The sequence below is a fragment of the Xyrauchen texanus genome, chromosome 32 (assembly GCF_025860055.1).
Source record: "Xyrauchen texanus isolate HMW12.3.18 chromosome 32, RBS_HiC_50CHRs, whole genome shotgun sequence".
In the NCBI taxonomy this organism is placed as follows: domain Eukaryota; kingdom Metazoa; phylum Chordata; class Actinopteri; order Cypriniformes; family Catostomidae; genus Xyrauchen; species Xyrauchen texanus.
In genome coordinates this window covers 38,649,958-38,666,893 of record NC_068307.1, presented here as the reverse complement: position 1 = coordinate 38,666,893, position 16,936 = coordinate 38,649,958, and the positions used below count along the sequence as shown (strand labels likewise).

Sequence of the window (16,936 nt, the reverse complement as noted above, 5' to 3'; positions counted from 1 at the left end):
AGAAGAAATGTTGATGTTACACAGTAGTAAACACTCAATTGTTCCAACATTTTTGGAGCATGTTGCAATCATGTGATTTAAAATGAGTACATATTTAAAACAAAAAACTATTCGATTTTTAAGTTGTTTAAAAGATGTTTAAAAGTTTAAACATCAAATAATTTGTCATTGTAGTGCTTTCAATGTACCACAAGGTTAATGTAATTTACATATCACTCCTTTTTGGTTTTATTAGCATTTTGCATACTGTTTCAACTTTTTTGGAATTGGGGTTGTATTAAGACGGAGTGTTGTTTCTCCCTAGCCTGGAGGCGCTCCTGAGAGGAGGGGTACTGTCAGGGATTTAGAATGATCGTTCTGGGAGGTTTCCCTGCAGGGGCTGATTAGTCATGGACATATACTTCATCAGCAGCACCTGTTTGATATCCTTCTCCCTGTATAACCTCCTCATGTCTTCAGTTCTGTGTCAGATTGTTCCTTGTGTACAGTCACGGCCGTTTGCTTTTGAACTTTGGTTGGTCAGTCCTTGTTTTCTGCCAATCTGTTTGCTGGTCCTGTCCTGTCTATCCTGTGTGTTTGTCTCCATCCCAAACTTCTTAGTTCTCTGCTCCAGACGTCTGACCAGCCTGGTTCTTTGTACCTGTCATCATCTCCAGTGATCGTCTTCCCAGTGACTGGACCCCTACTGTTGGGATTGGTTCTCTTACCCATTTACCTCTTTTGTTGCTCCAGTCCCCTTCCTTTGGCCTTTCATTTCTCCTGGTCTGTGTCTGGTCCATGGCTTTTTGGGTGGATTCATGATGCCAGTTATTTCACCATCATTTTCCATTCCACCATTTCCCCACTGGGCCGCTGCCTACACATCTGTTCAAACCCTGCTCCAGTTACATTTACCCACCTGCAGTTCAATAAACAGACCTGTTAATTGTCACTCTCCAGTTATTGTCTTCATTCGCAGTCCTAACAACTCTTCCTATTTCTTTGGTCTGGATGACGAGTGAGTTGAGTGGTAGGGTGAATATGAAGGAAAGGGATGGAGAATCACACAAAATGGGTTGAGATTAAATTATTGGTTGCAATTATTAGTGTGTTTTTAAATTTTAGATAAGGACAATCCAGGTAAATAATGGCAGAATAATCCTGCATCATCCAATGATGTTTGTGGCAAAGCTGCTGACAGCAAAAGTTACAAAGTATTTAAAAGTAGCCATTAAACATGCTTGAATCCATATGACTCCAGTTTTAGTTAAGGATAGCTCTTCATTTGTTTTTGATTAGTCAATATCTAGTCAACATCATACATCATCATCATTAATTCATGCTAAAGTAGGTATTAATTAAGGTATTAATTCATGATTATTCATGTACCCTTATGATAAATTGTAATCAGTACACCTTTTATAAATTAATATGTGTAATAATTTATGATAATAAGCTTCAATGTACAGTGTAACACATTTATTTATATTCACAGATGCAGCAAGCGCATTGCTGACATTAAAGAATGCAAAGAGTTTGCCATTGTTAACTGGTGAGTGTCTTAAATATGAAAGTCATAAGTAAAATGCAATTAATAGTGTATCAAGCTTTCTACAGTGCCCCTAGAAACAACTGCACACAAATATTCACCCATGTCAATGTTATTTCAGTGGGGCATTGCGAAGAGAGAAGCGTAGTTTCCTAAGAAACGCCCTGAAAGAACTTACCAAGATTTTGGAGGATGAACCTGCACTGCTTGGACCCAAGGTTTCTATAACTCTATCATTGCCATTTATTCACATTTTTAAATGGCAGTAAAATGACTGAGTGGAAATATTGCTCAATAGCTCTGTGGCATTAACTGTTTTAATTAATATTCTTATGAGAGTTATCCCTGTTATGCAGTATCTTTTGAACTCTATAACTTAAAATTGTAGGTATGCTTTGTAATTTAGGAAAGTATTGCTATTAAAGCTTATCGTATATTTTAGAAATATACTTAAATTATAACTTGATTTTTTTTACTATATAGCATACAAATAAAATGAGTTTAAAGTGTGAGAAACCACCTAATACCACATAATATCACAAAATTCCTCAAATTAATTGCTAATACTTATTTACGTTTGTAGTGTTGTTTTACCAATAAAAATGATGTCACTTCTTAGAGGATTATGCTATTAATGAAATGGCTTTTATTAGTTTATGGAATTTTACTTTTAAAAGAGTAACAGAATGGATACTGGCATTGAATACATAGAGGGAAATTAGATTTCCAAAAAAACATAAAATTATTAGAGAAAGGAAAAATTAAGATCTCTTTCAAGATATATTTATAAATAAGCAGTTTTTCATGTTAAATTAGTGCACAGTACCTGGGGACATGGCAAAAATGTAGTGATGTTTAGTTCATGAATAAATCAGCCATTTTTAACAAATCTTTATGTGAACAAATCATTCTATATATAAAATATACTGTAGAGCAAGAGAGAGAGAGTCTAATATTTTAGCCATTATGTTGAGACATATATGATGGGGGCATAAAAATATATTGCATAACAGGAATGATATATGACATAGCTGTGATACTCCCTGTGAATCATTATATGTATCTCTTGAAGGTGTTATATGTGTTCATGGCACTGTCGTTCTCGCGTGATGAAGTGCTCTGGCTTGTGCGTCATGCAGAGAACATCCCAAAGACCAAGACACCTGAGGATTATGCTGATTCGTAAGTGTCATATTAGGAGCAGTGCCCAGTTGCTTGAAGTGTCATTTTCCCTTAAGATCACCCAAAAGTTTCCCTTCATTTTAAGGGTGTTACAGAAAATAACCTGTAAGGGAGTTAAGATGGGTAAGGAGGAGGTGAGAACTGGCTTGTCAATATAAACAATAATTTAATGAAAACTTAAACCAAAACACACAAACATAAACACACACAAACATAACACTCTCTCGAACTCGTCACCGGCCGCCTTTATCCCTTGCGCGCCCCATCAGGCCGATTGGGGACCGGGCGTGCGACATTCCAGCCCGGCCCCGCCCCCCTCCGCTCCACACTCCTCCCGGCGTTACCTCAGGCTGGGGTGCCACCGGCATGACATAAACCCCCCCTCTTTCCCTGGGGAGGGGCATGGTTTGAGCCCGTCTTCCTCGACCTGGGAGGAGACAGGAGAGGAAAACAACAACAAAAACGAAATAGGCGAGGGAAAAGGCCAACACAGTGCGAAAGAGAGAGAGAGAGAGGAGAGAGAGAAAAAGCTCACTCACCGGTTCTCTGATGTACCGTCGTGTGGTCCTCGAACACTCCTCCACACTCTCCGGCGGATGACAGCCGCTCCCCTCCGGGGAACCGGAATCAAACCTCCGACCCCCAGCGGACAGAACGCCCCTCCGCTTTTCTGGCGGCACATTGGGACATTCCTCCGGCCCTGGCAGTGGCTCCCTCGCTCCTGGCGGTCGGGGAATCCAGTCCCCACTCGCCCCACGGACCGTGGCCGTTCCCCGCGGTCGGGCTACTCCATCACCCGGCAGATGGCAGCGGCGCTCCCCTGGGTGGACGGCAGTGTCGAGGACTCTGTGACGGGCATCCCTCCTCCTTCCCGGGTTTTGACACCAATGTACATATTTAAGATGGGAAAGGAGGAGGCGAGAACCAGCTTGTCAATATAAATAATAATTTTATGAAAAATTAAACCAAAACACACAAACATAAACACACACATGACGGACATGCCTGTAATTCTCTCTCTCTCGAACCGTCGTGACCGGCTGCCTTTATCCCTCGCACGCCCCATCATGCCCTGCCCCCCTCCCCTCCACATAACCGTTGAGTGTTACTTAAGGGATTTTATTAGTAAAACTTCATAATCCCTGATGGTTTCCGTTAAGTATTTATTCCTTTACTTAAGAATGCCCTTAAAACACGTTAAGTTGCAGAAAGCCCTTTAAGTGCTATTTTCCTTAGGAAACCTTAATTTTGGGAAAACTTCACCTTAAGTGTACGTTAAGAGTTACAAGGTTTCTAAAAAAAAGATGGCTTAATTTATAGAACCAATTGAAGAGTACAGTGAATCAAGGAGATTTTTTGATGACATGAAAACTATTTATTAGCTGCTGCAGGAGTACATATTTGACCGTCACACAATATGGGAGATCGCAAACAAGCTGGTGGGTGATCTAGTAGGAACACACGCAGAAGTGTGTTTCTGCTCTCTGCATATTTATAAACTGTATAAATGGATGCATTAAAATCATGGCGCAAGTTCATTTGCGATATATCTCATGAATATATACAGTATATAGGCTACCACCATCCACCCCTTACCTGGCACAGTCATTCAAACTCAAAGGTGTCTTTCTCAGGATGGTGCTTACCGACCTGCGTGAAGTTGGCCCCCCACCCAATGCAAAACGTCTGTTTGTGCTTCGTTTGTGCTGGTTTGTGCTGTAAAAACTTTAGTTTGTGCTGCTTCGGTTTTTTAGATATTAAAAGAATATTTATAGGTCATTCTGAGGTCACTCAGCCCCCCACATGCTCCAAATTCACCCCAAATAGTCTCATTTGTTTGTGCTTCGTTTGTGCTGGTTTGTGCCGGTAACATTTTTGTTTGTGCTGCTTCGGTTTTTTAAATACTAGACATTGAATAATAGGCGATGACGTCACCAGCCCCCCCACATGCTCTAAATTTACCCAAAATAGTCTCAATCGTTTGTGCTTGTAAAAGTTTTGATTGTGCTGCTTTGGTTTTTTAAATATTAGACATTGAATTATTGGCGATGACGCCACGCAGCCCCCACATGCTCTAAATTCACCCAAAATAGTCTCAATCATTTGTGCTTCGTTTATGCTGGTTTGTGCTGTAAATTTTTTTATTTGTGCTGCTTCAGTTTTTTAGATATTAAAATAATATGTATAGGTCATTCTGAGGTCACTCAGCCCCCCCACATGCTTCAAATTCACCCCAAATAGTCTTGTTTGTTTGTGCTTCGTTTGTGCTGGTTTGTGCCGCTAAAATTGTCATTTGTGCTGCTTCGGTTTTTAAAATATTAGACATTGAATTACAGGTGAATTATAAATGCTGATATTTATTGACTACAATACTGACAGAATAAAACAGATCACTCAATGGTCACAAAAATCATAGGTTAGTAGCAGTCTCTGTCATTTTGATATATTAGGCTCCATTATTATATATTTCTAAAATAGGTCTAACTAGTTTTGTGTGTAGTCCTTACGGTTTATGAGCAGTGCGGGTTTGTTATTTCAGCTCTTGGCATGAGAACAAAAGCGCAAATCTCCTCAATGTGAACACACTTGAGTCGAATTTCCGAAGAATTTCTGTCCAGACTAATCATCACATCATTTGTTCAATAAACAATTTTTCAATAAACAATCTTTACTTCATTCACTGGTGTTTCCTGATTGAACTTTTTATTTATTTACATGGAGTATCATCTGCTACACTTCACTGCCACCACTAGGCACAAGTGACACTTCTGTTCAAGATGGAAATTAGTGTAGGAAATCTTGTGGAAATTAGTGTAGAGTAAGTAGAGAAAAAGTCAACATAAATCAAACTACAAAAGTCGTTACTAAATCAAATTTCTGGCCAATGTAAGTACAATGTTTAAACACTGTCAGTTACAATAGTATTTGTTAACTTCAAGAATAATGGTACACCATTCAAGAGAACTAATATTGACAAAGTTTATTGAACAGAAAACTCGTTGCTAATACAAATACATGCTAATTAGTTTTACATGTGACACATGTTAGTTTTTTGAATACATTGTGCATCTAGGGGTCAACATTACCATATTGGTCCTAATATAAGATACATTATCCTTATATATTAATACTATATTATATTATCCATTACAAATACAGTAATACGTGAAAACAATTTAAATTTTGTAGGTGATTATGAAAAAAGTGGGTAATTATGTTCTGCTTATGCCAGATGCCCAAGAAACCAGCAGTTGACAGATTCCATTTTCACAGTCTTGTGTTCATCAAAAGAGGCCATAGTCCAAAATGGCAACATAGCTACTCCTAATCAGAGCATCTGGACAGAGCTAGAAGCAGCTAGAAAACAAGATCACTGCAAAGGCTATGCACTTTTCTTAAATAGACACAACATCTGGACTGCTTTAGGGTTTACTCATGAATGTGATCATGAAACAAATGACAGTAGTGATGACACTAATTTTGAGCCAGGGTCCCTTTCACCCAAACCAAAAGATTGCTGGACTTTTGATATTGAAGTTCCATTTCAGAAATGGATTGAATTCAAGCCTGAAATGGTTAAATACAACAACAAGTTCTCTAAAACACAAAAAAAGGAATACAAAATTTCAAAGCCTGGCATCTGGACACATGTGATAAATAATCACATTTGGCAAGAAGTGAAATGTCCCTGAACATTTGCCTTTAAAAGAGCCAAGGTCTATCCATAATCCACAGAGAAATACATAGAAATCAAAGGCAACTATAAAGAGTGTCGTGGCCACATACACATAAAATGTGACAGAGAGCCTGAAATTAACAGCCCAATGGTGCTAAAGTGTTTAATTAAAAACACTGATGACTCCCTGCACACTGGCTGTTCCAAGCATGTGATGTCTGGTAACTTGCGTGTGGAGATAAAGAACTGTGTTAGGGTAGAATGGAACCCCAAGTATGGAGGGCATCAGAGGCAACAAAGCTGATGGATTTTGGAGAACCTGAGCCAAGTCATCTTCCTAATTTGGCCACCCTGTGCAAAGCAAAGCAAGAGAGAAATTATTTAGAATTAGGTGACAAGGATCCCATTGTGTCACTGCATTTGTTAAAATACAGTGTACCTCACAGCGGTAGCATTAAAGACATTGGACTGGACAAGTTTTTCTGTCACTATTGGGGTCAAACACAAATATATATATATATGTACAAGTCTATATCAAAAACATCTACTAACCCCACTTTGAGTTTTGATGCAACTGGCTCAGTAGTGAGGAAACTACAGAGACCAAATGGCAAGTCTGGCCATATATTCTTATATCAGGGCATTCTGGCAGGGGATGAGAACTCAAGTGTCCCAGTGGTGCAAATTCTGTCAGAGAGACAAGACGTTAATGCAATAACACATTGGCTGACAGAATGGATACGCGCAGGTGCACCAACTCCAAAAGAGGTTGTTAGTGACTTTTCTCTGGCTTTGCTTGGAGCTCTGGTCAAGGCTTTTACTCCTCATCCTGATCTAAAGACCTACATCAATGAGTGTTGTGGTGTCTTACTCAGTAAAAAATCAGTGCCACCTTTTGTTCGGGTTGATGTTGCACACTGCATCAAGATGATCTGCCAGTGGGACTGCTTGAAGAAAAAACCACATCGCATTAAAGATTTCTTTGTGAGGTCAATGGCACAGCTTCTCATGTCACATTCCATGGATGATGCAAAAGAGCTACTACGCAGTATTACTGTTGTGGCTCTCAGTGAAGCAGAGGGCAATGACAGCTCTGGAGCCCCCCTCATATCAGAAAGGTGCAAGAAATACCTGAAAGCCTGAATTGCAGAAGAGTGTGTCATCATTCCAGATGTAGAGGGTGATGACCTGGAAGTGGAACCAAACACAGACAGACCTATGTCAGTGGGTAACAGACATATGTGAGGAGAGCAGGTCACTTAATGTAGCTCATGGGGATCATGATAATATGCACTTCCTCCCTGAGATTATTCCCAATATAATCTGGCTTGCAAGTTACATACCACTCTGGACAGGAGTAATGATCCCTCACTTTCGGAGCACCAACATCACCGCAAGTTCAGCCAATGTTGAAGCAGAGTTCAAAAACATAAAACGTGGCCTTTTCAAGCATGAAAACTTGCCTATTCGGGTGGATCGATTCATTGCTCGACATCTGTCCTTCATTGAAGGCAACATGCAAATTTGTTCTGCAAAACAAAGAGGTGAGGAAAAAAGTGAAGAGGATGCAGCTGTTGCAACAGTGATCATCACAGGAGCCAATCCACTACCCACCAGAACTTGCAGTGTAGATGGAAAACCAGAAATTTATGCTTCCTGTTCTGGGAAATCTGACAATGTCACAAACATCCATCCAACAGACGAAGATGCTGTTGAAAACTGGAGAGGCCTAGCAGTTCCACCCAAAAAGAGGAAGAGGAATTCATACCTCTCTCCTTGTCCTGAATGGCTCCATGCTGATCCATCTGTGAGGGGGAAAAGACTGAGAGTGGATCTGTTGAAAAATGGAAATAATCAACAGCCTGTTAAACTCAGGAAATCAAGAATCTCTGTACTGAACACATGTGCATTTGATACTTTTTGTCAATGCTTATGCTGTGCTTTCTGCGATAGTGTCACTTTTGAAAATATTGTTTGCGGTGAGGATTCCAACAACCTCCTCGAGCTAGTAAAATCCATCACCACAAAGGGTTTGAATGCACAGGCTTACACACAGAGGGCAGAGCTGCTCTGTGAAATATTCGAAGCTGTCCGATTGAAGACTGGTGCTCTCCAAATCAATGCACAGTGCCACATCTCCATGATCATTGAAAAGACAAAACGTGCATGTGTTTCCTTAACAAAACAGTGCTCCTCACAGTATTGTGGTCTCAGCACACAAGTCACCCGGGAAGTTCCATTTGTTTGTACTTCTGTTGCTGTACTGCAGGCTTCTGGCATGGCTCATCTTCAGATCGCAGTGGAAGAAGGCCTTACCCTTCCGGAGTCCCCCTGCCTCAGGCCAATACAAAGTCCCTCACAGTGTCCCTCTGCATTCAAGACAGATACCTCAGGAAAAGTGCTCTGTGCAGGGAAAGTTTCTCACAGCTACAGTCTGGGGGAAATTTTGTGGATTGACACTGACCTGGGAAGCAACTCCACAGAATTTCCTTTGTGTGAATTTCCCTCCAATCTGATGCTACAAGGAGAGCAATCATTGCTTTCAAAGGAGACTTAACCCAGGATGCTCTAGTGATCGACAAGAAGAAGAAGACCCAGGATGCTCTTGGACATTATGTAGCCTACTACAGGAGGTCTCCATGTGTCTGGGAGATGTATGACGACCTGAGAAGTGGAGTGACAGGAGTGTCAGAAAAAAACTAAATATGCCCACATGCTGTTTTATACACAAAAGACTGATTGCATGGTTTAAATTTAATTTCACAAATGTTTTATGCCACACACCCTTGTTTTCCTTCTCCTGTTTGGAGAAGTAGTATCTGCTTTTCTGGAAGTCAGGCTTGATGTTGTTTGCACTCAAGTCTGTTATTCTGGTTTGGTTTGAAGACAGATAGTGGCTTGTCAGTATTAAGTGTTTTTAAGTTTATGTTTTTAAAGGTCCATTATTTGTGTTAATGGATGTTCAATAGTACACAGTAATTTAATTCAAAAGTAAAATCATTTTGGATTAATTCTTAATTCATTGAGTCACGAGTTTCCACATACATACACACACATATACAGTGCATCCGGAAAGTATTCACAGCGCTTCATTTTTTCCACATTTTGTTATGTTACAGCCTTATCCCAAAATGGATTAAATTCATTATTTTCCTCAAAATTATACAAACAATACCCCATAAAGACAATGTGAAAGAAGATTGTTTGACATTTTTACAAATGTATAAAACATTTTTTTTTTTTTTTATAAATAAATCACATGTACATAAGTGTTCACAGCCTTTGCTCACTACTTTGTTGAAGCACATTTGGCACCAATTACAGCCTCAAGTCTTTTTGAGTATGATGCTACAAGCTTGGTACACCTATTTTTGGGCAGTTTTGAGCTCAAACTGCATCAGGTTGAATGGGGAACATCGGTGCACAGCCATTTTCAGATCTCTCCAGAGATGTTCAATCAGGTTCAAGTCTGGGCTCTGACTGGGCCACTCAAGGACATTCACAGAGTTGTCCCATAGCCACTCCTTTGTTATCTTGGCTATGTGCTTAGGGTCGTTGTCCTGTTGGAAGATGAACCTTCACCCCAGTCTGAGGTCCAGAGCGCTCTGGAGCAGGTTTTCATCAAGGATGTCTCTGTACATTGCTGCATTCATCTTTCCCACAATCCTGACTAGTCTCCCAGTTCCTGCCACTGAAAAACATCCCCACAGCATGATGCTGCCACCACCATGGTATGGTACCAGGATGGTATTGGCCAGGTGATGAGCGGTACCTGGATTCCTCCAGACATGTTGCTTGAAGATTCAATCTTTGTTTCATCAGACCAGAGAATTTTGTTTCTCACGGTTTGAGAGTAATTCATTCAGATGCCTTTTTGGCAAACACCAGGCGGGATGTCATGTGCCTTTTACTGAGGAGTGGCTTCCGTCTGGCCACTCTACCATACAGGCCTGATTGGTGGAGTGCTGCACAGATGGTTGTTCTTCTGGAAGGTTCTCCTCTCTCCACAGAGAAACGCTGGAGCTCTGTCAGAGTGACCATCAGGTTCTTGGTCACCTCTCTGTCTAGGGCCCTTCTCCCCCGATCGCTCAGTTTGGCCGGGCGGCCATTTCTAGGAAGAGTCCCGGTGGTTCCAAACTTCTTCCATTTACGGATGATGGAGGCCACTGTGCTCATTGAGACCTTCAATGCTGCAGAAAGTTTTCTGTACCCTTGCCCAGATCTGTGCCTCGATACAATCCTGTCTTGGAGGTCTACAGACAATTCCTGGGACTTCATGGCTTGGTTTGTGCTCTGACATGCACTGTTAACTGTGGGACCTTATATAGACAGGTGTGTGCCTTTCCAAATCATGCCTGGTGACGTCATCGCCAATAATTTATTGTCTAATATAAAAACATCCGAAGCAGCACAAATGAAACTTTTACCGGCACAAACCAGCACAAACGAAGCACAAACGATTGAGACTATTTTTGGTAAATTTAGAGCATGTGGGGGGTGGGGGGGGGGGGGGTGCTGGTGATGTCATCGTCAATAATTCAATGTCTAATATTTAAAAATCCGAAGCAGCACGAACGAAACATTTACCGGCACAAACCAGCACAAACAAACGAGACTATTTGGGGTGAATTTGGAGCATGCTGAGTGACCTCAGAATGACCTATAAATATTCTTTTAATATCTAAAAAACTGAAGCAGCACAAATGAAAATTTTTACAGCACAAACCAGCACAAACGAAGCACAAACGATTGAGACTATTTTGCAGACGTTTTGCGTTGGGTGGGGGGGCCAACTTCACGCAGGTTGCTTATGGGCCGTAAAAGCAGAACACTTCAGTAATTAGTACGCATGCAAAACATTTTTTTTACTTACACTGGAAATATTTGAACACAAATAAGTGTTTGGATCTATTAATTTCGAGGACTGTACTTTATTCAAATGGAAATCCACCCATCGTCTCCAGAAATTAGTTTGAAAAAAATATTTAAAAAGTAATCACAAACGACTGTGATTGGTGCAGCTTGAAAAGTGCTGAGAAACCTACAGCTGTCACATGATAACGCTTCCCTCAGTCAGACAATAATTTACACATTAATAATGACACTGAGAAACTTGAAAGTAAAATAAAAACAAAGTATAAAGTATTTTCTATGTGGTAAAATTGCCCAAATGTTGGTCGGTACATTTTCGATCATCTGAAAGTTGGTAATCCATGGTAACAGTAGAACTGTATTACGGAAAAACATCTCAGTTACTGTCGTAACCTCCGAACGAGATGTTGTGTCGATGTAGTGACACTAGGGGTCTCTCTTGAGTGCCTCCATTACCTCTTATCTTTGATAAAAGTCCAATGAGAATTGGTGAACAGAATTTGCATGTCCCTCCCCCGGACATTCGGGTATAAAAGGAGGGAATCTGTTCAGACAGGTTTTGAGCTGAGGAGACGAGAGTAAGGTCCCGGCCATTTCAGTGGCTTAGTTCAGTGTTGTGGCAAGAGTGACACAACGTCTCGTTCCCTCCATCAGGGAACGGAGGTTACGACAGTAACTGAGATGTTCCCCTTCTGTCACTCACTCGACATTGTGTCGATGTAGTGACACTAGGGGTCCCTATCTAAAAACGCCACACCACTGAACGTGTTACGTGGACTGCTGATGCAGGTGCAAGCAAGCTGCTGCTTTTCTCTCTCTATGTTTTCTCTCCATAGAGTGTTAGATGCGGCTGGGGCCATCTAGCGCTATAACATGCATCGAGGAAGGACTCTAGGCAGTTGATGTGCCAACCCAGCCGGGGCCCCATCCAGGAGCCAGCGGCTGTGTGCCCAATGCACACAGTGCCCCAGCCCGACTGGAAGGAGTCCTTAGTAACTACGACACGTCTGAACACCTGCTGTAGGGGGACTCCTGCCCGTAGAAAACAGAGGTCTGTACAAGGGCTGAATATGTGACGGCAGGAAGGGGTGAGGGTCACACGGTATGTGCCGTGGCGCCATGCCCATCTCGGGACTCGAGTCTAAAGCCAGTGCTGAAGCGGCCTCATATGCATCATCCCGAGCAGCGCGACCATTGCTGAGGTGCCCATCTCGGGACTCGAGTCTAAAGCCAGTGCTGAAGTGGCCTCATATGCATCATCACGAGCAGCGCAACCATTGCTGAGGATGCCATATGCCCCAGGAGCCTCTGAAATTGTTTCAGTGGAACCGCTGTGCCTGGTCTAAATGAGCTCAGACAGTTCAACACTGACAGCATGCATTATTGACTCATTGAGACTGAGTCAAACTCCATGCCGAGAAAAGAGATGCTCTTCCCAGTTGACCCGAAGCCCTAAACGGCTGAGATGCTTGAGCACCAGGTCCTTGTGTGCACAGAGCAACTGTCGAGAGTGCGCTAAGATTAGCCAGTCATTGAGGTAGATGAGTATGCAAATGCCCACTTCCCTTAACGGGGCAAGAGCTGCCTCTGCGACTTTCGTGACGATGCGAGGGAACAGGGACAGATCGAAGGGGAGGATCTTGTACTGACACACCTGGCTGTCGAAAGCGAACCGTAGAAAGGGTCTGTGATGGGGTAATATTGAGACGTGAAAGTATGCATACTTCGGTGGTTGTGGGCACCAACAAAGTGACACAGGGAGTGAGGAAATTTCCTTTTTGACAAATTGGGTATCGCAGCCCATTGGTGGTGCGGCAAGCAAAGGAAACAAAAGATGCTCTACCCGGCCTTCCACCGGGGAATGGAGTGGTCTGGATACCAACTCCATGGCAGACGTCTCTCTCCCTGGGATGCCCATCTCTGGAGCGCTTGGGAGCCTTCTGGGTCCGAGAAGAGGTTCGTGAGACGGGTTGCGTCTGCTTCCTGCGGAGCTGCCTGGGGTTTCACTGCCGCAGGGGGACGCCCTCAGCGAGCAGACAGAATGTGGGATCTTGACAAGATTCAGCTGACGATGGCGTTCCTGGACCACGAGGGTGCATGCGCCATGACCTTTGTGGCCCGGAGGGTGAGGTCGGTTGCCGAGCGCAGTTCCTGCAGAACATCAGGTTCAGGACTACCCAAGTGCAGATCCCTTATCGCCTTGGCCTGGTGGACTTTCAGGAGGGCCATGGCGTGCAGGGTGGAGGCAGCCTGTCCAGCGGCGCTGTAGGCCTTGGTCGCCACAGATGATGTCAACCTACAGGCCTTGGAGGGGAGTTACTGTCGATCCCGCCAGGTGGCTGGGCACAGGTGCACCACAACTGCCTTATCCAGCTGGGGGAAATCCATGTACCCGTGGACCACCTGGTGTCAAGCGTAGTGAGAGCAGACAAGCGAGGAAGTCCTTTCAGGCAGTGAAAGGTGCCCTCCATGACTTCGTCAGCTCATCATGCACTTTCGGGAAGAAAGGAACCGGGAGGGGTGTGGGGGGCGTGGCTGAGAGCAGAGCCCCAAACCCAGGAACCAATCACCTAGCCGCTAGGGCTGAGGGGAGGACGGAGGGTTCCAGTCCAGGCCAACACTCGCGTCGGCCCGGGTAAGCATAGCGGACAGCTCGGCATCGGCCTCATACTGCGCCGGCACACCGTAGGTGCTAGCTCAGTCAAGTCCTCAGTGTCAGAGTCCGCTAAGATGCTCTTCGATGCATCGCCGAAACTCTCATCCAGCTCAGGGCTCCGAAAGAGACATCAGACTGGCCGTAAGGTGAGCCGGTCTCATCTCTGAACCAGATGGGGGCAAACGAGCGTGCTGGGGTATGGGTGGTCCGCAGGGATTTACCAGTCAAAACCTGGTTAAATTCCCAAAATCAACTCCATCGCCCCCACGCTGGGGCGGCTACAGTGGCTTTCCCATGGAAAAAGGAGAGCCGCAACGTTGCCATGGTCATGTTCTCGCAGTGAGAACATGAGCCGTCCACAAACGCTGCCTCTGTGTAAACTCTTCCCAGACACGAGAGGCAGCGCCCATGGCCATCAGAAGTGGAGAGGTAACGACCGCATCCAGGAATGGCACAAAGATGGAAGGGCATCTTGAAAAAAAGATGTTTAAGGGCAATGTATTTTACACTTTTAGTGAAATATATACTCTTTTAGAGGGCTGTCGAAGCGTTCAGGGTCGAAGTCTGCACTGGCGTGCAGAAGAAGTGAAAAGCCGGTGAAATGCGGCCTATTTCCAACGGCGTGTACTCTTTAGAGGTGAGTGGTACAGCAGTAGGTTTTACTCAGCTACGCTTCCCTCCTTTTATACCCGTTTGTCCGGGGAAGGGCATGCAAATTCTGTTCGTTAATTCTCATTGGCCTTTTCTCAAAGACAAGATGTAACCGAGGCTATCAAGAGAGATCCCTAGTGTCACTACATCGTCACAATTTCAAGTGAGTGACAGAAGGGAAACCTGGCTTACTGTAGTAAATCCCTCAATGGTTTCCCATTAGATAAGAGAAGAGTTATATGCTACACCTTCAAGTCATTTCGGGAGTGCTTTGATGTCCCTAGACTCGGCAGATGTTGTGCAAGGTCAGGGAGGATGAGGAGCAGGTCACGAAGACCCCCAGAGATGCGCAGTCGGATCAGTGCTTTCCTTTCTGCAGGAGAGGCTGGAGGGGCTGCTTTCCCCCTCAACCTTGAAGGTGTATGTTGCCAATAAATTGGCACATCATTATGCAGTAGAAGGTAAGTATTTAGGGAGCACGACTTGATCATCAGTTTCCTGATAGACCCAAGGAGGTTAAACCCCCACAGACTGTGCCTCGTTCCCTCGTGGGACCTCTCCGTGGTCCTTCGGGGCCTACGGGGAGCTCCATTTGAGCCCCTAAAGCCAGTTGAGTTAAAGGCGCTCTCTTTGAAGACAGCCCTACTGACAGTGCTCACCTCCATCAAGAGGGTAGGGGACCTGCAGGCTTCTCTGTCAGTGAATCGTTCCTGGGGTTCGGTCTGGGTTACTCTCACATGATCCTGAGGCCCTGACAGGGCTATGTGTCCAATGTTCCCATGACCCCGTTCAGGGATCAGGTAGTGAACCTGCAATCGTTCCACCAGGGTTGTAGCGGCCTTATGGGCTCTGACCAATGGTGCCTCTCTAGCAGACATTTGTAGAGAAGCGGGCTGGGCAACACCTAACACATTTGTGAGGTTCTACACCCTCCAGGTAGAGCCGGTTTAATCCCGTGTTTTGTCAGGTACGAACAGGTACGTTTGGTAATGCAGGACAGCTGGCCGGGTGTATCGCTTGCATATAGTGCCTTTCCCCTCCATGAGGTGAAGACGTGCGTTCTCTCTCCCAGTCGCATTCACAAAAGTGTGGACCCTGGATGTCCTTCCTCCTTAGCCCTGTGGCTGGGTAGTTTTCTGAGAAACTTGCTGCCAGGCCAGTAAGTGTGCTAATTAGGTCCTGTACTGGGGTAGGTGATCCACATGCACTGGTTACCTCATACCGTGTGATGTATTGTCCACAAAGTGGTTTGCCAAAGTTTGATTCTGACTTGTGAATTCATATGACGAGAAGGCGTGTAACCAATAAATCGAAACATCACTTATTGACCTCTGGGCTCAATACAAAGAAAACAAATTTGCTTGTTTTTATTGTTGCGTGAAAGTGGAGAAAATGCTATATTTTAACATTATAAATGCAATATTATTTGTTATTTCTGATTTATTATGTAATAAAAGTAAGCCTTAGAGCAACATATGGCCCTCCACAGGGTTTAATGTGGCCCGCGGCTCATTTATCTTTATCGGATATTTCAGTTAACTTGCATTGGGACCTAAATGTGTCTCCACAAGTGTTTAAAATGCTCAGGATTGCCAGATAAGAGACGCAACACCCCCAGTTTGAGATTTATACTTGTGCAATTTGGAAATATTCTGCCTAATGTTATACTTATTTTGTGAAATCTGGCAACCATGCACACGAGTGCGCTTTTCTATCTCGCTGTCGTCTTTGAACAAACTTCTGTAAAGTGCAAAAATCTGCAGCGCAATATTCTGCTTAAGGAAAAGTGTTATACGGCTACTCTATGTATATTCTTGAGGCTGCTTGTGATGTTTGGTGCTACTTTGCAGGTAAACCTTCTCAGTGATTAAATTAAATATAAAAGTAGATCTCGGCATCGTTGACATGCGAGCAAAAGCAAGCCAGAGACGAATATGTATATGTATTTTTTATTTGTGCAATTTAGAAATGTTGAAGTCCCTTCGCACCTGTATGTTAATCTAACTCTTGCAGTAATCATTTATCATACTCATGCAGCCGGTGTTATTCTGTTGCGTGCTGAAAGTCAAACCATCGAGGAGACCCGCATCATGACCCTTTTAGCATGTAAACAGGTAATGTTTTAGAAAAAATAAATAAACTTGCCCGCTTTGCCCAATCATTAAAAGTTCTATAAATTTAACTTTTTTTTTATTTTAATATAACAGACCCCTAATGTAGATAGAGATTGTTAAATTGAATAATAAATTAACAAAGAAGTAGATATGGTCAAATAAATTTATAAGCTCAGCCTTTATTCAGTTTTTTAATGCCTGATAGAAAATTATCTACCTTTGTAGAGCAATACAATACTTTAGGCAATTCCAGAATA

At 43.3% G+C, this 16,936-nt stretch overlaps 1 protein-coding gene across 1 annotated transcript in view; it reads left to right on the top strand.

The window, feature by feature from the left end:
* Positions 1-16,936, top strand: part of nckap1l (NCK associated protein 1 like) — a 154,780-nt gene that overhangs the window by 53,982 nt on the left and 83,862 nt on the right. The window contains exons 10-12 of the mRNA XM_052101348.1: positions 1,475-1,531; positions 1,650-1,746; positions 2,601-2,710. Coding sequence (XP_051957308.1) covers positions 1,475-1,531; positions 1,650-1,746; positions 2,601-2,710 — 264 coding nt within the window. The remainder of the gene's footprint in view (positions 1-1,474; positions 1,532-1,649; positions 1,747-2,600; positions 2,711-16,936) is intronic.